The sequence below is a fragment of the Morchella sextelata genome, assembly GCF_020137385.1.
Source record: "Morchella sextelata strain SCLS chromosome Unknown scls_10, whole genome shotgun sequence".
NCBI lineage: Eukaryota > Fungi > Ascomycota > Pezizomycetes > Pezizales > Morchellaceae > Morchella > Morchella sextelata.
The window spans coordinates 940,090-964,737 of record NW_025408625.1 but is presented as its reverse complement, the minus strand read 5'-3'; the positions used below and the strand labels follow the sequence as shown (position 1 = coordinate 964,737).

The following is a 24,648-nucleotide window of genomic DNA, read 5'->3' as shown; positions in this document are numbered from 1 at the left end:
TTGGGGGGGGGGGGGGGGGGGGGGTGCGTCTTGTTTCGGGGTATCGTACAGCCGAGGCTTTCCTGTCAGCCCTTGGCACGCGGAGGGCATGAAAAAGTGTGGGGCCAGCCAATCAGATACCTGCTTACGGATTTGAATGACGGTCATCAGGGCTCCACATGAAAGCTCGAAAGCAAATACATGTATGTAGGCTTGTTCATCGTCATGTGAAGAGGTGGCCTGGCGAGTTTTAGTCCAACCACAGCCTTCCAGCAGTCCCTGCCTGGTTGACATGTGAAAGCATCCCACACTTTTTCCCCGAGACAACCCTAACTAAGCTAAAGTTGAAGAGGCTCCCTTCCCTTCTCCAGCTTTTGACAACCCCCGCGTTCCGAAAGGGTCTAGGTCTTGGCCAAGTGAGCGCGCCGTATTACATGTAGAGTAGGTACCTACCCCCATTCACATGCAAAGCGGAACATCCCACATACGCCATTCCCTCCGTCTGTTCACCGCCGGTGCAAAAAAAAAAAAACCAGGCGGCGATACACAGAAAGAGCGCTGTATGACATACACCCTGCGGCCCAGGGTTGGGGTTAAATTCCTGGGATTCACGGGTTTATTGGGACATAAGGTTACATCTGCAAAGTGTGGGGACCTGCATTGGAACCCCAGGCTGAATTGTTTGGTGCGTTGTGTTGGGTGGCCGAGGCCCTCGGGTTCTGCGAAGACACGGACTTCTGACGCGGGGAGTTGGAGTGTAGGGTGCTCTGTTGAGATTATCAGATCCGCAGCTCTTGGCAAGATCGAGTGTGATGCTGATAATCAGTAGACGGGTAGCTTCAGCAATTAGTACTAGGGTGTCTACTCTAGAGCTACGCTAATTGTAAAGCCTTGACGACATCGTGGTTTTGTAGAGTACATGTAGAGTTGGCCGAATCAGCTTGAACTTGCAAGCCATAGGCACTAAGATAGGTTATGTATGTACATGTAGCCATCCCAACGAACCCTGGAACGAACCCTGGAGCACTCCCTAGCGAACCTAGCTTTCGAGATCCTTAGTGATCGTCTATGATTCGGAACAGGAACAGTAGTAGCACACTGAGTGACCATCCATGATCTGAAACACCAAAGTGACTCCCCAAAGTTAAAAGCAACCTGTGCCCTGTCTCCCAGCCTCGAATTCCAATAACAAAGCGCCTTGCTGCTCTACACAATCGCCGATTCAGGAACGTGAGTCAATGACACAATAGGCTACTGCGAACTAACCCTTCCCAAGAGCATCGCGAATGGAGTCTCAGTGCTACACACACACATATACACCACACACTCTCACACACGCATACATACATGTATACACAACTAAATTTTGAGGATTCATTCAAGGAATATAAACAGTAAACAGTAACCAGCCCGGACGGAGGACGTTGCTGTAGCCAGCCAGTGCAAACCAATCCAATGGCCATAACTCTATACGCGATCGACGACTACTACCTCACCGCAACGCTGCTGATCACAATCACGTACCAGCTGTTCTTCTTCACGATCGCCTTCGCGCTCCGGTTCGACAAGCTCACGGACTTTGCGGGCGGGACAAACTTTGTGCTGCTTGCGATCGTTACGCTGTGCTTCAGCGGCGTCACAGATGTTAGAGTGAGTAGTATATCGCAGCTCTCCCGAGCTCTCCCAAGCTCCACCAAGCTCTACTAAGCTCGTAAACTCCAAGCTAACAGAACCGCCCCCCCCGCAGAACATCGTAGCCTCCGTCTTCATGATGGTCTGGGGCGCCCGCCTATCCGGCTTCCTCCTCTTCCGCATCCTCAAAACCGGACAAGACGACCGCTTCAGTACCCTCCCCCTCCCCCTCCCCCTCCCCCTCCCCCTCCCCCTCCCCCTCCCCCCCTCCATCACAAAAAGACCCCCACTAACACAACCAGACGGCATGCGCGACAAGTTCCTCCCTTTCCTCGGCTTCTGGCTCTTCCAAATGCTCTGGGTCTGGACCGTCTCCCTGCCCCTCACAATCCTCAACAGCCCCTCCACCACCGCGCACTCGCCTCTCCCCCCGTTCACAACCCCACTCGACATCCTCGGCAGCATCCTCTTCCTGGCCGGCCTCGCAACCGAGACCCTCGCCGACACGCAGAAGTACCTCTTCCGGTCCAGCGCCGCCGCGGCGTCCAACAAGGCCCTCTTCATGGACAGCGGGCTGTGGCGCTACTCGCGCCACCCCAACTACTTTGGCGAGATCCTGCTGCATCTCGGCATCTGGCTGGTCGCCATTGCGCCGGCGGCGCAAGGCGCGGTGACGGGGCGCGCGGCGGCGGCGCTGTATGGCAGTGTGGTGGGCCCGCTGGTGCTCGCGGGGTTGTTGTTGTTTGTGAGTGGGGTGTCGCTGCAGGAGCGGCCGGCGGCGAGGAGGCGGTGGGAGATGGGGCGGGGGTGGGAGGAGTATAGTGAGTATTTGAGGAGGACGAGTGTGCTGGTGCCGATGCCGAGGAGGGTGTGGGAGAGGTTGCCGGTGGCGGTGAAGAGGACGGTGGGGTTGGAGGTATGTATGCTCCTAGGGGTGTGGTGATGGGTGGGTGGGGGAGGGAGTGCTAATGTGCTGTGGGTGCGGGTAGTTTCCGATGTATGTTTTTGATCCGGCGACGATGGGTGGGGATGGGGATGGGCGTGCGTTGAGGGCGGGTGATGCTACGTAGAGCTGCTTCGGCTTGTTCGATACCCCTGGTTCTTTTCTTCTCTGTTCTCTTAATGGCCCCGTTTACACGAACACATGTATTATACCCTTAATGCCAGCGCGCTATAATGTGTCATGATATCACAGTGCTGTGCCTCACGCGTGCAGCTTTCTCCTAGAACTGGTAGTACTAGAGACTGCGTCGGGGAGTATGTCGGGTTCGCCGTTACGTGCGGGTATGGCTGTAGTGGAGCTGCCGGGTTTGTTGGGTTGTGGGGTTGTGGGGTAGGTATTAGCTGCCGCGAGGGTATTCTCCCTCTGTCTTTCTATGTGTGGTAATGCGTGAACGGAAACCATAGGTTCGTGATTGTAGAACGAGTGCGCTGGTTTCAGTTGTAGTAGTAAGGTAAGTACATACAAGCAGGCCTACACCTACCGTGCTTTATTCGAATTGTTGAGATAGTGTGGTAGGTTGGTACCGAGTGATGCACCATGAAGCAATCGATATCAATACCAACAATATCACCCACAACCCTACTCCTACAAACGCTTCCCACCATAACCAAGCAGCACAGAACCCTTTCCATTCCCTAGCTAGCTAGCCAGCTATCCACACAGCGCAAAAGAGAAAGCACAAGAAAAAGCGCAAAGAAAAGCGCAGCAGAAAAAAGCGAAAAAAGCTACCCTATATAAAAACGCCACATACCCCCCCCATCCCTCCCCCGTTCTGCCGCTCCCCGTTCTGCCGTTCCCCGTTCTTCCCTCCCCCCCTTCCCGTTCCCCACCCCCTACACCCATCCTTTCACGCCTACTCCTCCCGGGCCGCATTCAAAAGCACTAATTCCTCCCCCCCGAGAAAAACACCCGGCTCGCCACACTCCCCGCAAACTGCCTCGCCAGCCCACCGCCCGTGGTGTTGAGCGCGCGCCCCGCGAACGTCGAGGCGTTGCCGAACTTGTCGGCGCGCGAGAAGGCGACGCCGTTGGTGACGCAGAGGATCACTGCGATTACTGTTTGGTGTGTTAGTGTGTGTCTATGGGGGGTGAAGGGGTGTGGGGTGTGGGGTGTGGGGAGAGTGGGGAGGGTGGAGAATTGGGGAAGGGGTGCACAAACCAACAAGCGACAACCAAATAAACTCAAACCTGACCACCGCCACGACGGCCAGAAGCACCCACAGCAGCGGCACGATGTACAGCGAGAGCCAGAAGAAGCGGCTGTCGGTTGCGTTGATTTGGCGGGATTCCTTTTTTTTCCCCGCACCATCCATTAGCATCCACCTCCACTCTCACCTCTACCACCACCGGGAAGGGAGAAAGAGAGGGGCAAATACGTCGGGGCTTTCAAACACCCAGATGCTCTCGCCGCTGTTGTCGGCGCTGGTCTCGTTCCACCAGCGCAGGCCAACGAGGCGGCGGCCGGCAATGTTCTTGACGTAGTAGAAGTCAGCGGCGAGGAGGAGGATCACGATGATGAATATCAGCACGCTGTGGGTGGTTAGTTATGAGCATTGTGGTAGGGCGGATAGAGGAAGTACAAGTTTGAGGAGAACCAGAGGCCGAAGAGGTAGGTTAGGAGCGCGGCTGCAGTGTGCGGTTAGTATCGCTGCGTGTAGTGTAAGGAGAGCGCGCGGGGGGGGGTTGTAGGAGGGGAGAGGACGGGACGGGACGTACACAGGCGGAAGGCGAGGAAGAAACCGAGTGTTGCGGGGTGCGCGGAGAGGCGCCAGCTGAGGGCTCCTTCTTGGGGTCGTTGCTGGAGGGCGTTAGTCTGCTTGTCTGTTTGTCTGAAATTGGGGGGGGGGGGGTGAGGGCATTACGGATTCCATAGTTCTGTTGTTCGTAGGAAGGTAAATAGGTGGGTGTGTGTATAGTTGTGAAGTAATTGGTTGTTTGGTCCGGTTGTTTGTGAAGCAGAGATTCAAAGAGAGAGCGTTGAGAGCTTCACGAACGTTGACGCGGCCTCGGTGTGATTGGTGCGGGAGAGAGCCGCATTGGGCGCTGTCACGTGCAGGGCCGGGTTGGGCTATTTATATGCTGGCGCTGCCGGGGCACGCATTCTCACTCGGAAACGGTTTTGGGACGCGGGGGTGCGGCCCGGGGGGAGAGCTTGAGGTAGCGGGGGGAGAGCTTGAGGCAGCGGGGGTTCTCGGGCACTGGGGACTATGGATTAGGTCTGTCCGGTATGTTGCCTGTGGGTAGCTCTGGTACTGAATCTGTGGCATGGCACCTCGTCTCCCCTCTCTGCTCGACGGCTGCAAAACCGAGACACAAAGACAAGCCATCAGAATCTCTCTCCAACCATCGACAGCCAGACATCTCTATCATCAAAAAGACATCTCTACGCATCAAGCATCAAGCATCAAGACTCAGAGCTGCTACAGCTACAGCTACAGCTACAGCTACATAGGGCTAGGGGTAGATCCACAGCCAAGCCACATCCCACGCCACAGACCCGATAACAGGCCCTGTCCGACCTCCCACAGCTCTTATCAAACTCTACAGCTCTAATCTTTAATCCCAACTCTCAACCCCCAAACTCAACCCTCACAACCACACTCACCACTCACCCACCCAACGAGCACCATGAAGTGCCAAAAGTGCCGTCAGCCCATCAAGCTGCACAGCTCCCTCGAAGACCTCAGTCCCGCCGCCTTCAACCTCCTCACTGGCAAGCGTCCACTCCACTCTCACCTCTATCCCCCCCCCCCCCCCCTCAGCCAGCAAAACCAGACCACTAACTAACACCCCACAGGCGGCGGCATCCCCCCGACCACCTCCGACACCCCCTCAGGCCCCCCCATCTTCCCCCCGGACCGCTGCGACACCTACGACAAAGCCGCACAGCACGCCTCGGCCCCCCTCCACAAGCGCACCATCCCCACCCGCTCCTCCACCGCCCCCGCCCGTTCCAAATCCGTCTACCAGAACCCGGCCGAAAGCTATGTCATGCTCACGCAGTCGCAGCTCGCCCCGGCCCCGCACCCCCCGTCCTCCTCCTCCTCCGCCTCCTCCCGCAACGCCGGCGGCGCACCCCCGCCGCAGCTCCTGATCCCGCACGACGAGAACGCGCTCAGCCACCAGATGCGCACCTCCGCGGGCCTCTTCGACATCCTGAGCGCCCGCAGCGACATCGACTACCCCATCTGCAGCGAGTGCACCGACCTCCTCGTCGACGGCCTCACAAAGCGCCTCGCCAACGCCACGCGCGAGCGCGACGCCTACGTCGAGTTCCTCAAGCGCGTGCACAGCGAGGTGCCCACCGAGGCCGAGCGCGATGCCGCCGCGCGCGAGATGCAGCAGCTGCAGGACGAGGAGGCGGTCGCTTTGCGCGAGCTGGCCGACACGGAGCGCGCGCGCGCCGCCGTCGAGTCTGAGATCCGGGGGCTCGAGGAGGAGGCCCGCGCGCTCGAGGGCGAGGAGGAGACGTTCTGGCGCGAGAGGAACGGCTTTGCGGCGAGACTGGAGGAGTTCCAGAATGAGCGGGATGGTGTGAACTTGCAGTATGATCATGACTCGAGGCAGCTGGAGAAGCTGCAGAGGACGAATGTGTATAATGATACGTTCTGTATTGGCCATGATGGGTATTTTGGCACTATCAATGGGCTGAGGCTGGGGAGGCTTCAGGCGCAGCCGGTATGGACACTCGCTCTAGTAGTATATATAAGAAACCAGCTAACGTACCCCCGTACTAGGTCGGATGGAGCGAAATCAACGCCGCCTGGGGCCAAACACTCCTCCTCCTCTCCACCATCTGCGACAAACTGACCTTCACGCCCAGCACCTACCGGCTGCGCCCCATGGGGTCCACCAGCCGTATCGAGCGCCTCGACTACCCCGCCAGCGGCCACGGCGAGCCCAAAGTGACCTCTCTCGAGCTCTTCTCCAGCGGCGACCTCCCGCTGGGCCGCATGTTCATGCACCGCAAGTTCGACCAGGCCATGGTTGCGTTCCTCGAGTGCCTGCGCCAGCTGGGCGAGTATGTGGAGCACACGGACGCGGAGATGAAGTTGCCCTACAGGATCGTGAAGGATAAGATTGGCGATAGCTGTATTAGGCTGGCGTTTAACCAGGATGAGGCCTGGACGAGGGCGTGTAAGTATACGCTGACGTGTGTCAAGTTTTTGTTGGCGCATACGAGGTGAGTTTCTTCTGTCTGGCTGGCTGTGGGGGGGGGGGGTGGGGGAGAAGGGGAATGGGCTGATGGAGGGGTGGTAGTAATGCGGCTTATGCGAGGAGGGCGGGGGGGAGTTAGCTGTATATACGGCGGGGGGTGTATTATTATTATCATGGTGGTTTTATGGCAGTAGGGGGTAATGAAGGTAGCTCTCTTTTTCTTTAGTTTCTTTCTTTCTCTCTTTCTCTCTTGATATCTCACTTTCTCTTTCTTTTTCCTTTTCTCTTTTTCTCGCATATAGTGTGTTGTGCATGTGGGCGGCATGGGATCATCTGGGTAGGAAAATAGCTTGCTGGAAAAATACCATCGACACAGGTGGTAATGGTAAATAACTAGGACATGTAGTACGTGTAGGTATGTACATGGTGTGTAATAATACATAGTAGCTGGAATAATACATTGTGGCTGGAATGGAATATATTGTGGAGTTGTTGCTGCATGCTCGGGGTCTTAATGGGATATATAAGGACTGGGGGACGTTCGGGGTGGCTGTGGGGGTGGGGGCTGCGCTTTGGGGGTATGGGCTAGCTGTAGGTCGAGACTATGGAGCAGGTGGATGATAGGGTACTTGAGATTGGCTTGCGCGGAACTCTGCCTTGAGTATAAGAGTTTAACCATAGCCCGCGCTATCTCTATATCCACAACTACATGTATCTACCACCGAGAACCAACACATAACCAAGCCTGCATTAGCTATAGTATAACCCCTATAACACGGCAGGTCTACTCGGCGGTAGTCCAGTGTTCCCTATGTCCGTTGTGAGATTCTACGAAAGCGGGCCAAGCCAGCTCCCATGCTGAGCCGGACTCGGGGTTGTGTTATCTGGGGAATGTTACGTGACGTTATTCCGTGATCAGGGAGCAATGGCATCACGGAATATAGCTATGGGCGTTAAAATATGAAAGTTTTTACCCCCCCCCTTCTGCCGGCTATCTGTGGATAAAAAAAAAAAAAAAAAACCCTGCGGAAACACGAGGAGAGAAGAGAAGTCATAGCGGCTAGGAAGAGAACAGATAATCATTTACCTACTACCAAACCAAAGCCTGTGCTTCTCTCCGATGCGTGCATACTCGAGACTACACTCGCTCCGGTCTTGGGCGGAGGCGCCGTGATTATGACATCGATATCTACACCTACAAATGAAGGACTATCTGGCTCTGGGTCAGGGTTTCTGACGAGTGATATCCCATGTCGCAATTACCAAAACGGCGGCTATCTTATCGGGCGCTTATCTGTTTGTTACAAGATGCCCCACCCCCCCCCCCCCCCCCCCCCCCAAACCCACCATCCAATCTAGCGGTGTTTGTTGGGTAGGTTTGAGACATGATGAAATGATAGTGTTTGGCAATTCACTTGTCGCTGTGTAAAAAAAAAAGCCAATCATATATCTTCACCTCTAGCCTAGTTGTTTGGACGAGAAGAATATAACGCGTCTTCATTTTGAAACGTGATATGTTGGACTCTATTCGCGCTTTATTCTTATTTCTGTAGGGCATAAAAGTGCGAGCGAGTGCTACCTCATGATTTGACTCCCAACTATCACACACAGACACTCTCTCCGCGCAAACATTCCGGAGGAGACACCAAAATTCAAAACAACCCTATCCGAGTGTTTTGAAAAATAAATAAAAATAAAATTCGAGTGCACTTTCCCTTACCCTCACTCTAACCCCACGGATCCACCACCACGAGGCAAGAGAGCGAGCATATCTGCAGCAAGAATTCAATTGTCAACTCACGCACGTGGGGAATGTTGATAAAAAAGTAACCATCTAGGTATCATTGTTTGCGCTCTTCCCCCCTGCTTAAGCTTTTTTTTCTTGCTAGAACTTGCCCACCCCTCTCGTACCTGTATTAAGTAAGGGGAGGCGAATTCAGGTACAATCCCCAAGATTAAGGGAGATCCCCCACACCCCCAAAGGAACACCGTAAGAAAAAGAATCAAGAGAACCCCCGGAAAAATGTGTCGCCGAGGTTCCCCTACCCCAATAGAAGTTCCTGCCCAAAGGAAAGAGAAAAAACCCAAGAGAAAGAAACCTCATAAAAGATGACATCGTGAAAAAAAAAAGAAAGAAAAAAAGAAGGTTGGGAGGAGTAGTAGTAAGAAAAATATAAGAAGTCACCGAAAAAAGGAGAATGACAGGAAATCATATATAAACAATCTGACCGCATCATCATTATCGTGAAGTCTCTTTGCTTTGTTTATACATTCCTCAAAACAAAGAGTATAGAAGATGATAGAAACGATATGCCACCGATAGTACACATTGTTTTTCGTCGCTAAAAAATTATAAGAAAGCCCACTTACAACAAAAGAAAAACAGCTAGCGTGGTCTCCCGCTCTGTTCTTTTCTTATGCCCCACTGACTGATCGATGGTAGATTTTCGAAATCGATAAAGCCCGACAGAACCTTCTTTCCCCCATAGCGAGTCCCTCCCTAGCCCCCCCTAATAATATAAACAGAAGAATAAAAATAGAATTCAAAAACGTGCATTATGCATTATTTTCCAAAACGTTTAGCCTTTACTGCTTCTCCGCTTGAACCAGCTCTTCCTTTTCTTTTCCTCCTGTTTTTCCGGCTGTGGTGCTGGTGCTGGTGCGGGTGCGGGTGCGGGGCTACCGAGCGATATTGGCTTTCGGACCGTTGACGGCGAAGTTGGTATGCTTTGAGGCATCTGAGATGGGCCCGAACCTGATGGACCAGAACCTGATGGACCAGAACCTGATGGACCAAAGTTTTCAAACGGAGTTATCTGTTGAGAGCTCTCGAACATGGCCTGATCGCGAAATCCAAAGGATGGTTGCGGAGGCGGCAACGCCGGCTCCCGAATATATCCACCGGGCCCATCGGATCCAGCACCCGATGATGACGAACCAGGATTAACCGGGCTCTCACCACCCCCATTTGCAGCTTGATTATTGTACACATAAGGCTGATTCGGTGGGGCATCGTAATTCTGCGACTCGTAGGTTTGTCTTCTCTGTGGTCGTCCCATGCGCTCCTGTGGGTGTGGGTTGTTGTATCCGTTGTATCCATAGCCAGCATTTGATCCTGGAGATCTTCTTCTGTTCATGTTTCCATAGCCCATCTCAGATTCGCCGTAACTATGATCATGTTAGAAAATTGACAATCAGCCGGGGGCTAGCAAATCAGTGTCCGTACCCGTCTACTGCTGATCTGGGGGTCTCAGAATATCCAGAGCGACCAGTGTAATGTAGAGAATCCGGTGGTGGGCGTCCCCGTGGTCCCGTCGTCTGGTAATAGCCCACTGCACGCAAAAAAAAAAAAATCAGTAACCAAAAATAGAAAGTTCTGAAAGCGGGAGTAACAAACTTTGTTGCGGATGACGATTGTGTCTCCAAGAATTGCCATCAACGCTGTCTACTGTATCCGACGAATAACCAGCGCCAGCATTAGACGAAGTTCTCTCTGTTGAAATGTTTTAGCAACTGTTCGAACCCGCCTCATAGATACGACCAGGGAATGGTATAAAATACCTACGTAGGACCCCCGATGCTCGTCCTTATCAATTGCAGCCTCAAACCCTCGAATTGTCTCCAGCGGGCTTTCCCAGCGGTGTCTGGTGGGGTTCGTCAAATCCGGATCGGCTGTAAAACTTAGTGTTAGAACCTTCAATTGTATTTCTGTTTCCCAAGAGCTTCCATACTGATATCATTTCCGAAGCGATCCTTAAACTTGAGTTGCGAAAGACTCTTGTACTGGTTTGTAGACTGGTTTACTTGAACTATTATCCAGCACCAAAAAGTCAGCAATTGCAACCAATTGAGTGGTAGCGACCCTTTAAATCGGGACTAGACTGGCGTCAGTGCACAAAACGTACAAGGCTCATCCTCAGTAATTGCTCTGGTAGGATCCACGTTCTTGGTCATCTTTTTCTGCTTCGCCGGTGGTAATGAGCTAAGTCTTGTTTCGTCCTTGTTCTTTTTCGACCTCAAGCTCCAGGTCCGAGAATGGCCTTTCTTTATCGATGCGGCGGACATTATTTACTTTATATCTGTCGGGAGTGGAGTAGCAGTAGTAGTGCGAAGATCGAAAGATGTGGCGAAGGACGGCTCGTCTACAGCGATTAAGAAAAAACCGGCGAGAGCGACGTTTCGCTGCTTTTCCCGCAGGCACGTACGACGACGGGGGGGGCAGGACAGGGAAAAAAAGGAAGGGATCCACAAGGGGTTGTTGTTGGCAATAGAATGATGGAACAAGTGAGTATTTTAGGTGATGATAGTACTGCTGTGCTGGGATGCAGTAGTAAATGTTGAAACAACCAGTGCGGGATGAGGAAAGGTTTTTTTTTCGTCTTTCCCTTTTTTGACGGGGTTGAGGATTACGTAGAATTTTAAGGTAGAGCCACGCGAAAATCTCCGTAACAAGCGAGGCGATCTTATTATACAACAGGGACGCGGCCGGATTGAAGATGTAGAGAGGTGGTAGTGGTAGGTTACTGTGAAGAAGGTTTGACAGGATCACAGGGACTCTTTCATAGGAAAGGAATCAGTAACCAGGCGAGGTGGTGGGGTACGAAGAAGCCTCGAGAAGCTGATGGTGGTAGTATAAAAAGGGAAGAAGAGGATGCAAAGAGGAAGTAGGAAAAGAAACAAAGTTAAGAGAGATGACGAAGGATACAATTAAAAACCGCCTCTTCTGCTGCGTTCCACACGAAAGCTTGCGTAACTTGCATGCACAATAGTACGCGAGCAAGGCATGTTCCTACACACCATACGGGCTGCTTCCCTTCGTCTCAACCTCTCGCGCTCACACAAAGGAGGTGGTAATATTGCTCGTCTGTAAATCGTACGTGCATTCCCTTCATTGCTCGTCCTCCAGGCACCGATGGAAGGTGTGTGTATCAATCAATCAACCAGCTGGTCAGCAAAGGAATTCTATTTACACTCATGGTACCTCCCACCCTAAAGTACCAGGTACATGCATATAACTCTGTGTTTTTTTTGTTTTGTCTGCCCAACCAGTCCAGTGCAATCCATCCCCATCAGTCGATACGAGGACTCTCAGACAAGATGCCCTCTTTCACCCTCCTCAAGTTGCAGATAGGCATACGTCTCCTAGGGAAGGTATCACGTTGTCGGGAACGGGTACGGACAACTCCGCTCGACAGAGAGTGAACGACGTTGCAAACGTGGGGCTCGTTCAGAAGCATACGCAATGTGTGTGTGGCGCCGCAGGGGAAAGGAACAAGGATGATGGACTAGAAATAGAAGCACTAAAGTACTCGACGTCACTCCAAGAAAGCTGATCTGCCATCCACTAATCTTTAAAGTAAGTTCATCAGTATGAACAGCAACGACGTCCAGCCAGCCAATCACAGCACACAGAGGCAATTAATGTAGAAGAGCACTCCTGGCGACTGGCTAGAAGCCTATCTATCTCTGCTGTGGTGTGAGGATCCAGCAAAAAACTTGGCACTGGGAGTATCTCTACAGTAACACAACTGCCTAGAGTAGTACCCTTCCTTACCTTTACCCCCACAGGCGGTTTGGAAACGGATGATTAGATTGATAGCTACTCTACCTAGTGCTGACTGACTCTATTGATGCGGACCCAACAACTCTGCCGCTGGCTGATGCCTCCATCTTAATCGTAGCTGCTGTTCCAGAAAGAGAAGAACCTTATGCACTCTCCACTTGGAAAAATTATTACTATTTCCCATCTAAGGCAAGTGTCTGCCAAGCCTGATACGCTTAGTAAATCTGTCCCTTATCCCTGCACTAAGACAACATCCTAAATACACCGCTCCCCACCTTCTTTTCCCTCTTCCCCGGACTGTCATTACTCCCGGTTCCGTACAGGCTACAAGAAGAGAAAGAAAGAAAGATCGATGGCAGCTCCATTATTACGGCGAGCGTTACTCTACGGTGGGTATTTGCCACTGCTTATCTATCCGCTGTTCTCGCAATCTGGATATAGATCAGAGAGAGAGCGAGATCTGTCAGTCTGCCTAGCTTCATGGAGACTTTGCGGAACCTTGCCTCGATTCTGCTTCTAAATCGGACATCTTTCTAAACAACCCTCTATTTTGAACAAGCCTTTTTTCTTTCTTCTTGAGCACTTTATGCTGACCATGGCATCGGATGGATGTAGTCCCCGGGTCCAGCCAACGCATGTTGGAAAAGTCGAGACTGCTGAACGTTGATTGCATCGTAAGACCTGGCCCTTTTCCTTTATTCATTACCTCGGTATTTACCTTGTCGATGTACACTTCACTTGACCTTATCCCACCACCACGCATCTTAGTGTGGTCTTTGCGTCCTGCATGCCCAGCCTTTGGCCTTGCCTTGGCTCGAGCTCCCTACGCCAATTGGGAGGAAATAGTAGAGCTCTAGCTACAGCTCTATGGAATCCCATACCCATTACCTGTTCACCTCCATACCTAGTACATACGTATCTCCCTATCTCATACCTAAACCTCCCTCTTCATCATTATGACTTGACTCACCTTTCCTTTTTCCCAAGAGATCCCCATCTTGTAAAATACCCGATGTCTCATGCACCACACTCAATTATTACTTGATGTCAGATCTCTCCACCATATGTCCAATTGAAAAAAAAGAAAAGAAAAAAAAAAGAGGGGAAAAAAAGAATAACCTGAAAACTAAATAATCCTCCCCTGCTGTCCCAAATACTTAGACCTACGACTTGGAAGACTCCGTAACCGTCTCCTCGAAGCCCGCCGCCCGCTCGCACATCCGCGAGATCCTGTCGCTGCCCCGCGCCCCTGGTATCCGCGAGCAAGCCGTGCGTGTAAACTCGATCGGGACCGGTCTCGCGCTCGATGATCTCACAGAAGTGGTATGTCTTACCGCGCGCCCTATGTACTTTAAAACAGCGTGGTAGAAAACGGAGAAGGGGGGAACCAGGGCGATTGACCAATGATCTTCTGCACCCCTAGCTCAAAGCGCCGCATCTCGACACAATCGTGGTCCCGAAAGTTGAGAGCCCGGCAGATGTGTATGCCATGCCCCCCCTCCCCTACATGTCCAAGATACATACCGGGAGAGCCTCTAACCCTGTGCTGCGTTACCAAGAACCTTTGTCGCCAATGTCCTCGACCACTCAAACCATCCCAACAAAACCGGCATAAAAATCATTGGTCTCTACTGCCCCCCGACTTTCTGCCAACAACCCCCCACCCCAACATGTTTCTAAACTACATATGTAACTAACCACCCACCCACCACGCCAGCCCTCATCGAGTCTGCCCGCGCAATAATGGACATTCGCTCCATCTGTGCCTCCTCCCCGCGCCTCAGCGGCCTCGTCTTCGCCGCCGAAGACTTCGCGCTCGACCTCTCCCTCACACGCAGCCCCAGCCTGACCGAGTTCCTCTTCGCGCGGCAGACCATTGTCGCCGCCGCCCGCGCATACGACATCCCGTCGGCCATCGACCTGGTGTGCACGGAGTACAAGGACACCAGCGAGGCTGGTGCCCTGGCGCGCGAGTGCAAGGAGGGTGCGGCGATGGGGTTTAATGGGAAGCAGGTTATACATCCGGGGCAGATCGAGAGGGTGCAGGCTATGTTTCTGCCGAGTGCGGAGAGGGTGAGGGGTGCGGTGCGGGTGCTGGTGGCGGAGAGGAAGGCTGAGGAGCAGGGGAGGGGGAGTTGGGCGCTGGATGGGAAGATGGTGGATGCGCCGGTGGTGGGCGCGGCGAGGGGGGTGATGGAGAAGGCGGAGTTGGGGGGGATTGATGTGGAGAAGATCTTTGAGGAGGAGAAGGGGACGGTCCCGGACTCGTAGAGCTAGAGTGGAAGTCTCTTCTGTAGGTGCTGGGTTGGGCGTAGACGTATATAATTGTGGTGAATTGTAGATCGATGTTGATGAATTGAGTGTTCATACCTTAGCTCTGTTAAGCTATTAAGCTATTAAGCCATATTTTCCTACTAATTTGCAAGCACAACCAAGGAAGGCCAATATCACTAGTACTCACTACCGCCCCCCGCAATCCTACTAAAACCCTTCCCCCAAGCATCCATCGTGGACCAGGGTAATTAAAATAAACGCCACATCCCCACGGTACCACCCCTAACCCACGTACAACCCCAACCCCAATTCCCCCACCCCTAACCCACCCTCATTACGCGTCCTCGTCTCCCCCAAACCAGCACTCTATTTAAGCTTCAAAACATCATCTCTAGGGTATAATTCCCCGGCGCAAGGGCAATTGCAAGGGGAAGAAGGGGGCGTCAAAGTAAAACCTTATCCCGCTACAGACAGGGCCGAGCCCGGGCTTCCTCGGGAACGTGCAGGTGGGCCGGTCCCGTGCCCGTGAGCTCGCATTAGGCAGAATTGTTATGATTGTGCTTTCCACGGAGCTTGGGGTAATTGCGGTGAGATTGATTTTGGGGGGGGCGCTCCGAGATTGGGAGGTGGTTTTGAAATTGGGGTTGGGGGGTTGGGAGTGGATACTGGTAGTTGGTCAGCTAGTTGGTCTTATTGATAGTGGCAGTTAGGGTACTTTCTCTCACCAGCTGGAGGGTGTACAATGTTTGGGATTCGGACTGGATTCCTAAGTGTGATGACATGTGCACTATAGCTATGCTACCTGGACTTGTTAGGCTTAGATGTCAATGTAATTATAAGTAGATGCTACTCGAGTTATCCGTGTATATAGTTAGCCCCAGGCGTAATCAGCACACTATATGTAGGTTTGATAATTAACTATGGGTGGATAATTATGCACTATTCTCTCCTATATCGACACCTATTCATGCATCCAACACATAATATTCTCCAGAGTAGTATCGTGTCCGCGTGTTTGTTTGCGGGGTTGCACATCAAACACTGATCTCCTCAATATATATTTCCCTCCCTTATACTCAACCAGTAAGAAGCCCAGTCAAATCAACCCCCCCCCCCCTCCCCTCGCCGACAGAGCCGAAGGACGGGTGGCGTGTACCAAGCTAACCCGGAGATGAAGGCCGTCCATGACCTCCATCCACAACCAATTAACCAACTTCTGTGTACAGTGTCCTAAGGAAACCTAAACGCCCAAACAAGGGCCAATCCCCGGTTTAGAATTCTGTCAGTCATGGCCAGCTTGGCCCTAGCTCCGTGGCTATTTATATATCTTGAATTTCGAATTAAGAATAGAGTAGCCTTTAGAGTAATTATCTGTGTGTGCCACATTTCACCGGTAGAGGTTGCTTAGGTGGGCTATCTTGTGGGACGGGGGGAATGCGGGGCGCGGTTGTGGAACTACATGTATATTAGTATTATGATATGTAGCTGGGGTATGTGCTTCTTCTGGTTGTGGCCCTATGGATCATATGTATTGGAATTGTACCTGGTCCACAGCGGGAGTGACATATGTCAATTGCTGCGTGTCTATCTACACGTATATGTATGCATGAACTGTGCTGTCAATGAGTTGATATGTAATCAGCGTGGGAACCTCACCGGCGGCGATGGATGTGTCACCATGGTGGGGGCGTAGATATCGAACCTCGTTTTGGCGCAGAAAAATGTAGTTCTCTGTTAAATCTGTTCTGGAGTAAGTGTTACCTTTAGGCTCGGGCTCGGACCTAGAGGAGGCCTGTCTCGGCCCGACTTGAACACCGTGGCCCGACCCTCAGCCGCCCCCACTTCGACCGCCGCATCTCAACCAATGCAGCAGACACACAAGCAGCCAGACTTTGGCTACTATCGTTAATACACCATGCCCGGACATAGGCCTTCACCATCTCGAAGGTAGCACTGCAATTCATGTAGAACCGATCATTTCCCTTTCGTTTCGATAAAGAGGTGGGGTTGGGGGGTCACGGCCGGCTAGTCTCTAGGTGAGAATGGTTTTTGGAAGTGGGGGCCTAGTGTAGTAGGGGGCATATCTGAGGGCGGGGAGAGGGAGGGTTGGTAGGGGTAGATGTGTTGCTTGGGGTGCGTTTTGCGCATGCATGGGGTAGCTAGGAAAGAGCTCAAGGTGGGTTGGCTTTATGAGGCTGGTATATTTTCGGGTGGTAAATACACACACAAGCAAGTCAGGGAGCCTTTTATTCGCCCGCTACTCCTATGGGGTTGGTCAGTACTGCCGCACGGGACCCTGGGAGCTATAATGTTAATTGATGAGATAAATATCATTGACACCAACTGACACAAGGGCCTATGAAGCTCAAGATCATCCTCGAATAATTCTGGTAATGCTTTTTTATAAGGATTTCAACTACTAGAGAAGATATTATTAGATTATGTTAAGGCCCATAAGCCCTACTTCTCCCTAGAATGTCCACAGACACCGACCGTACCACGGCACTCCACGCTCACTCCCTCCCATTCATCATCTCCACCACAACCAACGCCCCAACCTCCCCCACAACCCCTCTAAGCACCGCCGCAAACCGTCCCTGCCAGTCCACCCCATAACCCTCACTCGGTCCCCCTCCCTCCTTCTCCTTCTCCTTCTCCTTCTCCTTCTCCTCCTCCTTCCCCCCCTCCTTCCCCTCCTCCTTCTTCTCCACCACCTGCATACGCCGCTGGGGCCGGGGCTCGGGGGCCCGCATATACGGAATCATCCCGGCGACCCCCGGCGCGGCGGGGATGTTGCTGCACTCGGTACAGTGATGCGGGACGTCGAGGTGCTTTAGAAGCAGGGTGCAGCTGTAGCCGCAGGTGGGCGTGAGCGGGGTTCTGGTGAAGCCGCGGTGCCCGCAGGTGGTGTGATAGATGAACAGCATTTGGCACATTGTGGATTTTAAGATTGTCAGGCGGGAGTGGGGGGGTGGTTTTTTTTTAGGGGGGGGGGATGGATGGTGCGGTGATTGTTGCGTCACTTTTTGTGAGGCGGAGTTGGTTTTGGTTTTGGGGCGAGGTGATGGCTTATAGCGCTAGGTTACGTAGTGGGTAGTGGATAACGTATTGGCATGTTTAGGGAATTTGGTGTAGTGGATTTGTAGTTGCTGTTGTTGTTGCGGTACTGATATTAGAAGATTATTTTGGGAGGTTATGATGGTCGAGTGATATTGCGTGATCCTGCGCAAACCACGAAGAGATTCGTTGTTAAGCGAGGACTGGTCTGCTCCGCCAGCCAAGTTGCTCCACTAGCCAACGGAGTGTCCCGCTGGGTTAGCGGTATTGAACCCCTCACCAAGAGACCCCTACCAGACATACCATACCTGGTGAGGTGCGTGCTTGATATATGTATTCCGTTGAGCAAGTGACTACGATGCCCACTCGCTTTGGCTTTAGTTTAGAAAAGGAAGGCGCACAGGTTTATAAAACTCAAAGGCAGCTAGGGTAGAATTTCACCTTCGGCGTGAGGGCCTAGGGCTGCAGCGTAAACAGGTCGCCCTCCCCTCGCCAATTGGGTGGATAAGGCGCTCCGTTAGCCAACTAGGCAACTTGGTGAGCCAAGCAGAATAGGGCCTTGAATATTAGGACTACGTTGATTTAGGTTATTGCGTATCTACAAAGGTAGAAGAAAAGAGAACACCAAAACTTCATACGTCCGATAATAGCATAATAAATGACGGATAGTAGGTAGTGTACAAGACAGGAAAAAGGAAAAAGACTAGATCTATAGTAAAAAACTAACCATAAACGCAGCTCCTCTAGTCCTCATCACTATCATACTTCCTCGTCTTTTTCCCTTTTACTGGTTTTTTCTTTGTCACCTTCGTTACCCTCATGGCCATATTGTTCTTTTTGCTAGCCGCAGCCTTTGCAGCCTTCGATGTCATCGGCCTCACCGAAACCTTTGGCTTCGCCTTTGCAGTGCGGAACCCTTGGATCATTTCTGTGAAATTGGGTAGCACTTCGTCGTCGTCATCGTCATCAGTATCTTCTTTACCGTCGTCTTTATCATCATCTTCCTCGTCTGATGTCCCAGTTGAGAATTTCTTCCTTTGGGCTCTGGGCGGACTTGAGTCGGACTCTATCATCACTACATCCTCATCTTTGTCCTCGTCTTTGTCCTCGTCGCTACCACCTGGCGAACTTGCCAGGTTTATCGAGTTTTCCTCCTCTATCGAACTATCGGAGGCCTTGCGTTTCCGTTTCACAGCTGGCTCAGGGCGCTTGGAGATTGCCTTTGCCTTTGCCTTTGAAGGCTTGGGTACATTTCCAGACCGTTCGACTAGGCCCTTGCCCGCCGGTACGACTGGCTTGAAAGGTTTTGTTTTGGGTTGAAATTTTTGTACGATTGGTTCCGGGGGTGACTTTAATACCTCAGGGTCGAATTTCTGCATATATGTATTGATGAAATCCTCGTCTATGGTGGTGAATTTCTTAAACAGCCGTACCAAGCTTTTGGTTGCTCTGCCGTGTTTTACGTATCGTGTCTTTGTTAGATTTCGCTGGAACGCTGGGAATTTGTCTGTTCCAGGGATAGTAATGTGCTCCATCTCTTCGTCGGTGCCGTATACGGTTTTGAATCGGCGATTGAGTTCTCGCTCTTCGCTAGCATTTAAAAGGCCAGCTTCAGGGTCCGTTAATGACGGCGCCAGCTCCTCCATGGGGACACCCTCCTCTGATTCCTCCGAATCATCCTTTCCTATTCTCGACGCTTTTACAAAGCCCGTCTCAGCACCTTCCGGCATGAAAAAAGGCTTCACTATTTTTGCTTTTTTGCCCGGCTTTGCACGAGTCCGCTTCGTTTCCGGCTGCGTGTTCTCAACCGGTATTTCAATTACCTTCTTATCAACAACAGGTTGGATGTCTCTAGGTAGTATCCGTGGTGATTCATCATGGTGGTAGTCGAATTTATTACCAGACTCGATTTCGTTCTGAATGAAGCGGTAATCGTCCCATGCCTTTTTGTAATTCTCTTCTTCCTTTCCCTTACTGAGCAAGACGAGGACATGACCCTCACGTTTACGCCCAGTACGACCCATGCGTTGGAGCTATGGTCAAAGATTTAGGACTCGCTTATTAACTTTGAAAGGGAGATTATCGTACCATACGGATAGGTGTTTTGTTTTGATCATAGCAAACAATCATGTCAACTTCACCAATATCCAAGCCCTCCTCACCAATGCTGGTGGCAACAATTACATTATATATGCCCTGTTGGAATTTTTTGATGATCTACATGTCCTGTAATTAGCAGTGTTTCCTCCGCTGTTATCTGGTTAGAATAGAGAATCCAACCTCTATTTGATCTTTCTGTTTCATTCCGTCAGCTGTCTTTGAATCCTGCTGACCAACAAAAATATGCGGTTTGATCATTGGCTCATGCTTCTTAAGCACCCTCACAACCTCCTCTGCACTGCTCCTGTAACTTGTGAATACCATTATTCTGGTCTCTCGCTTCTCATCCATATCTGTAGCGTCTGCAAAATGCTTCAATATTGCCCCAGCCATATAGTCTAATTTTGGATGTCCTGAGAAATCTTCGTCCACGATCATTCCCTGTGCACGTCTCATGACCTTTTGAAATTTTTCATCATTAATGAACCCCAGCTTCGACTTTGCACCATTCCCAGACAATATCTCATTCTGGATATTTACCAGGCTATGGTAGAAGACACGAATTCCATGTTCCGTAAGATAATGCAGTGGCAGCGCCAATGATGATAGGAATGAAAATGCATGCATTAGCATGCCCTTAAGTCCCCGGTTTGCGGTTCGGCCGGCATTGGACGCCATCCAGTCCCGGGATGCTTTATTAAGACCAAACATGGTTAGCGATTTAGGGTCGGTGACCCAATAGGCCTTTGCATCGTTCAATTTCTTGAGGAGAGGCTGTAGGCACTCGCAATACAGATCGCGGAGAAAAACAATCTCTTCTGTGAGCTCAAAAACTTGGGTCACTATGTGTTTTTTGAAAACATATGGTTGAATATCCATGGATTCAAGATTCCTGATTTCGACTCTAGCGATGCCAAGAGAGTCGATAACATCTTGAACTTTGTCGATTGTGGCACCCGGAGTAGCTGTAAGTGCTAATACACGAAGAGAAGTATTCGCCTTTCGAATCTGACTAACCACAGTAGCGAACGCATAGTTCCCAGTGGCCTTATGGGCTTCATCGATCACCAGGCAGACAATTCTCTTCGGATCACAGATTCCGCGAGAAATATCGTTCTGCATTGTCTGTGGGGTGAGGAAAAACACCCTTCTCTCTTCCCAATACTCCCGGCGTAGATCGGCATTCACGGCACCTGTCAGCTCTGCTGTCTGACTTCTCGGAATACCGGCAATGTTGTAGCATGCATCGATCTGTTGGGCAACCAATGGTTTGGTCGGTGCTAAAAATGCTATCTGAGACTCGGGAGCCCATCGGAACCAATTGAGCATTACAGTTGCAGCAATAAAGGTTTTCCCGAGACCTACATGTATTTAAAAAATCTCTTAGCTCGATTCGGGGTGAGGAGTGAGGGTATCTTGTAGCGTACCGGTGGGTAGAGCTACGAGAATATTGGAGAACAATGCTTTGTGAACAATCGAATATTGGTACTCTCGATGACTAACATTGGATGGGTAGACCCATGTTTTCGCGGCTTCTCGGTCAATCTTATGGTGTGTCGGGGGCTCTTGAGCTTGAGTACTAGCTAGCGGATAGCAGTGGACATTTCGGGGACGGGCTGAGGACCCCGGAGGTTCGTCTGGGACTCTTCCACCGAAGAGAGTAGCCTGACGGAGCTGTCCAGTGGAAGGCGGAGGTCTTTGAGACCCATAATCCGACGATTGCGGTGCTACCAAAGCACCTGGGAGCTCGACGTCGGAGTCAAAATCGTCTGAGAGGAACAGATTATCGTCACCGCCACCGTTACCATTCACATCCCCAGCGCTGCTATTCTGCTGTGCAGAATGTGGTGGTCGCTGGTGAGAATGGGCAGCCAGTTCGGCCTGGGTAGCAGCTGCTATAAGTTCATCGTCATTAATGTCTCCAAAATCATCGCTCCCAAAGTCGTCACTGTCACTGTCCATGGCGGCGGTTGTCTTATTGTCGTTTGCCGCAGGTTGCAGGAAGACGCGTTGGGTCGCGTAAACCGCGACGCTTATTCATCTTGGGTTTCGATAAATCTTGGCGGTACCTATCACACACAGCCTATCGCGGTGCAACCCCATGCAAGTGCAAATTACGGTAAGATATCTCAGGAATAGAGTATTGCGTTTTCAAATCAGTGCGCTTTAATAACGAACAATGAAGTCATCGTGAGCTGGGGATTCATTTGTGGGGGAGCCACACGCACGCGCTCCCGAAATGAAGGGGATTTAGCGAACAGACATTCAGCTCAAGAGCTCCAAACCTCTAAATGTCAGAAAAAATACTCAAGATACATAACGACCCTTAATCCAATTCCACTGGTCCGATGTTTTCGAACAACAGAAAAAAGGAATCTATGTACGCATTATCCGATGATAGTATTTCCCTCGTGCGACGTACCGGTTCCAGGTACAAGAACGCCCCGGGTTGGTTCTGATACATGTCTCCTAGGAAATACATGTAACCCGAACCAACCCCTTTAATGCGTTCTGTAGGAGTACAGCCGACCACGACTCACAAAAATTGGTAATGATATTAACTGCTGTCAACAACAGAAATTTACCAGAGCGCTGCTTCAACGCTTGCTTAGATCTTGTGACATTGTGTCATGTACCTGCCCTCAATGGCCTGAGCCTAGATCACGCGCTGGGGAAAAATCGCCAGAATTCTCGGGCATAGGACAATCCTCTAGACCCCTTCGGTATGCCGAATGCAGCTCTTCATCACAAACTTTAGAGTACATATCCCTTCCTCGGTTTTCCGATTACTCGGTACGTAGTGCCGGATATTGCAATGTTTACTTTGAGGTAAAGGAAGGGATCCCTACATGTACCGTTAGCGACCTGGAGGCAAGGCTCCTATTTACGCGTAAGTTCATAGCGTTTCCGAACACGACCGATATTGCATGGCATACAAAAAGGTGGGTTTGGCGCTTTTTTATATAGTATGCAATAGCAGTCGTGTTCGGAAACGTCATGAATTTACGAGTACATAAACATTAGAGTATTTATTTAGAGTATGCCAACGCTTTGAGGAAGTGATGATCACTGATCAGGAGAGTGTGGCCCGGGAAGGTCGGCTGTATTGGCACTTAATCCGATTGCAAGGCTCGTAGAGGACTGTAGAACGCAAAGGAATCATGGGACTGCATGTACGTAATCTCCTTTCTCTCTCTCTGTTAACAGTCGTTCAAGACGATTTCGGCATCAAGGACTCGTATCTATTCAATACAGACGGCTGCACGCGCAGTGCCTTTGAATCTAAAAAATTAAGTACACACACTGAAGGCACATAAAGTAACAGCCAGCATTGAGATAACCCGTATTCCAGATAGAGATCCATGAAAATGATTGCCAGGAAACAAAAATGTGTAATTGCCGCGCCGAGGTTGGCTCTAATTTATCCACGTCCTCTAGATTGGACAGAAATCAGAGAGGCTTACAAAAATAGTAAATGCTGCATCACATTGGGATGTATGGCTTGAAGCCAAATTAGTAACCCCTGCGACTGTGAAATTAGATAGTGAACTAAATCCCCTATCCCGCCCCCCAGTAACCAGTTGCAGGGACTTGAACGATGCAGCTGCCCGTTAGTCGCACATCATTTGCCCAGGCCTGCAGGGGCAGGAAGTGGAAAAGAGTTCGTCTTTTTTGTCTCACACCATGCACCCCAGTCCCATAGTTTTCCTGCCATGCATCCCTTGCCCGCTCCATTCTGTGCTCTACACCCACAGACATCCACAGTACTTAAACTGGTGACTTCTCGTCTCTTCTGTTTCCCTTCCTTCTCATCAGTCCACACACTCGCTCCAATCTGCACCTCGTACTTACTTACTCTAATACCCCCTAATAACTGCTCTTCAGCAAACCACAAGAAGTAACCTTTCTCTTCACCCATCACTAGCAAATATGAGATTCTCCGCCATCCTTCTATCCGTTGGCTTCGTTGCCCTTGCTGCTGCTCAGTCATCGTCGACTACCACTTCCGCCGCTCCTAACCCAACCACCGTCTGCCTTAACGCTTGCGATACTGGCGATGTCACTTGCCAGGCATCCTGTGTGGGTGTCCCGGCCCCAGATGCCTCTATGGTCAATGCAACCAACGAATGTGCTGCCGCTTGCCCTCAAGGCGTAAGTCAACAATGTATTTCACGAGTGATAAACCGTGAACTAACTGAGAATGAATAGAACGGTACCGCCGCAGAGACCGACGCCTTTTCTAAGTGTGTTCAGTCATGCATCACGAATGAGTTCTTGTCCACCACCGGAGCTGGAGCTACTGCCACCGCCACTGGAACTGGAACTGCTGCCACAGGATCTGGATCGTAAGTTCTTCAACCCCAAGGAAATATACACAATTCGAGGCTTTGAATGCTAATTGATGTGCTTCCAATAGATCTCAAACTGCCACTGGAACTGGATCGTCCGCCTCCGCCTCTGGCACCTCCGGTACTTCTACACGCTCTGGATCTGGCTCTTCTACCGGGACCGAAACCGCTAACGCTTCTGCCACAGCTTCGGGTAACGCTGCTGCTGGATACACCGTAACTGGTTCCTTCATCGCCCTTTTCGCCGTTGCCGCCGGCATCATTGTCTTGTAAACACCACAAGGAGTTTCTGGGTAGTGTGGATAGGGTCAGGGTCTTAATGTGCTTATTCTGCGACCCTGTACGCTATGTGCTTTAATCAGGAGAATTGAAGTGGATTTTCGACAAGAAATCAATCCTCTTCTTTTTCTCTTTTTTTATGTTTATCTTTTTCACTGGTGTTTTTCGGTTCTGATGTATTTTTTCGGCCTATTCTTTTAACAACGGTTTGGGTGGTTATGATCTCAAAGGATATCGGTGAGGCGGTTTTAATGT

General features: G+C 51.1%; 9 protein-coding genes across 9 annotated transcripts; 5 read left to right on the top strand and 4 right to left on the bottom strand.

Moving 5' to 3' along the window:
• Positions 1–1,434: 1,434 nt before the first annotated feature.
• On the top strand, positions 1,435–2,681 carry H6S33_001235 (uncharacterized protein; the record flags this gene model as incomplete). The annotated part of the gene is made up of 4 exons (XM_044832590.1): positions 1,435–1,629; positions 1,727–1,823; positions 1,914–2,527; positions 2,601–2,681. 4 exons carry the CDS (start codon positions 1,435–1,437, stop codon positions 2,679–2,681), a joined length of 987 nt encoding a protein of 328 aa, XP_044694202.1.
• An 815-nt stretch (positions 2,682–3,496) lies between these two features.
• On the bottom strand, positions 3,497–4,484 carry H6S33_001234 (uncharacterized protein; the record flags this gene model as incomplete). Its single annotated transcript, XM_044832589.1, has 6 exons — positions 3,497–3,669; positions 3,773–3,902; positions 3,990–4,143; positions 4,194–4,239; positions 4,330–4,411; positions 4,476–4,484. The coding sequence occupies 6 exons, from the start codon at positions 4,482–4,484 to the stop codon at positions 3,497–3,499; spliced, it is 594 nt and encodes a 197-aa protein (XP_044694201.1).
• A 757-nt stretch (positions 4,485–5,241) lies between these two features.
• H6S33_001233 (uncharacterized protein) lies at positions 5,242–6,800 on the top strand (the record flags this gene model as incomplete). Its single annotated transcript, XM_044832588.1, has 3 exons — positions 5,242–5,332; positions 5,411–6,291; positions 6,351–6,800. 3 exons carry the CDS (start codon positions 5,242–5,244, stop codon positions 6,798–6,800), a joined length of 1,422 nt encoding a protein of 473 aa, XP_044694200.1.
• Positions 6,801–9,350: 2,550 nt separating this feature from the next.
• Positions 9,351–10,836, bottom strand: H6S33_001232 (uncharacterized protein; the record flags this gene model as incomplete). Its single annotated transcript, XM_044832587.1, has 6 exons — positions 9,351–9,939; positions 9,998–10,103; positions 10,169–10,264; positions 10,333–10,443; positions 10,503–10,580; positions 10,677–10,836. 6 exons carry the CDS (start codon positions 10,834–10,836, stop codon positions 9,351–9,353), a joined length of 1,140 nt encoding a protein of 379 aa, XP_044694199.1.
• Positions 10,837–11,745: 909 nt separating this feature from the next.
• H6S33_001231 (uncharacterized protein) lies at positions 11,746–12,198 on the top strand (the record flags this gene model as incomplete). Its single annotated transcript, XM_044832586.1, has 4 exons — positions 11,746–11,748; positions 11,821–11,922; positions 11,967–12,076; positions 12,129–12,198. The coding sequence occupies 4 exons, from the start codon at positions 11,746–11,748 to the stop codon at positions 12,196–12,198; spliced, it is 285 nt and encodes a 94-aa protein (XP_044694198.1).
• Positions 12,199–12,969: 771 nt separating this feature from the next.
• Positions 12,970–14,605, top strand: H6S33_001230 (uncharacterized protein; the record flags this gene model as incomplete). Its single annotated transcript, XM_044832585.1, has 5 exons — positions 12,970–13,008; positions 13,496–13,657; positions 13,758–13,816; positions 13,894–13,958; positions 14,052–14,605. 5 exons carry the CDS (start codon positions 12,970–12,972, stop codon positions 14,603–14,605), a joined length of 879 nt encoding a protein of 292 aa, XP_044694197.1.
• A 2,516-nt stretch (positions 14,606–17,121) lies between these two features.
• Positions 17,122–17,544, bottom strand: H6S33_001229 (uncharacterized protein; the record flags this gene model as incomplete). The annotated part of the gene is made up of 1 exon (XM_044832584.1): positions 17,122–17,544. One exon carries the CDS (start codon positions 17,542–17,544, stop codon positions 17,122–17,124), a length of 423 nt encoding a protein of 140 aa, XP_044694196.1.
• Positions 17,545–18,408: 864 nt separating this feature from the next.
• Positions 18,409–21,727, bottom strand: H6S33_001228 (uncharacterized protein; the record flags this gene model as incomplete). The annotated part of the gene is made up of 4 exons (XM_044832583.1): positions 18,409–19,698; positions 19,754–19,882; positions 19,946–21,126; positions 21,193–21,727. 4 exons carry the CDS (start codon positions 21,725–21,727, stop codon positions 18,409–18,411), a joined length of 3,135 nt encoding a protein of 1,044 aa, XP_044694195.1.
• Positions 21,728–23,695: 1,968 nt separating this feature from the next.
• H6S33_001227 (uncharacterized protein) lies at positions 23,696–24,387 on the top strand (the record flags this gene model as incomplete). Its single annotated transcript, XM_044832582.1, has 3 exons — positions 23,696–23,917; positions 23,975–24,111; positions 24,183–24,387. The coding sequence occupies 3 exons, from the start codon at positions 23,696–23,698 to the stop codon at positions 24,385–24,387; spliced, it is 564 nt and encodes a 187-aa protein (XP_044694194.1).
• Between the last annotated feature and the right edge of the window lie 261 nt (positions 24,388–24,648).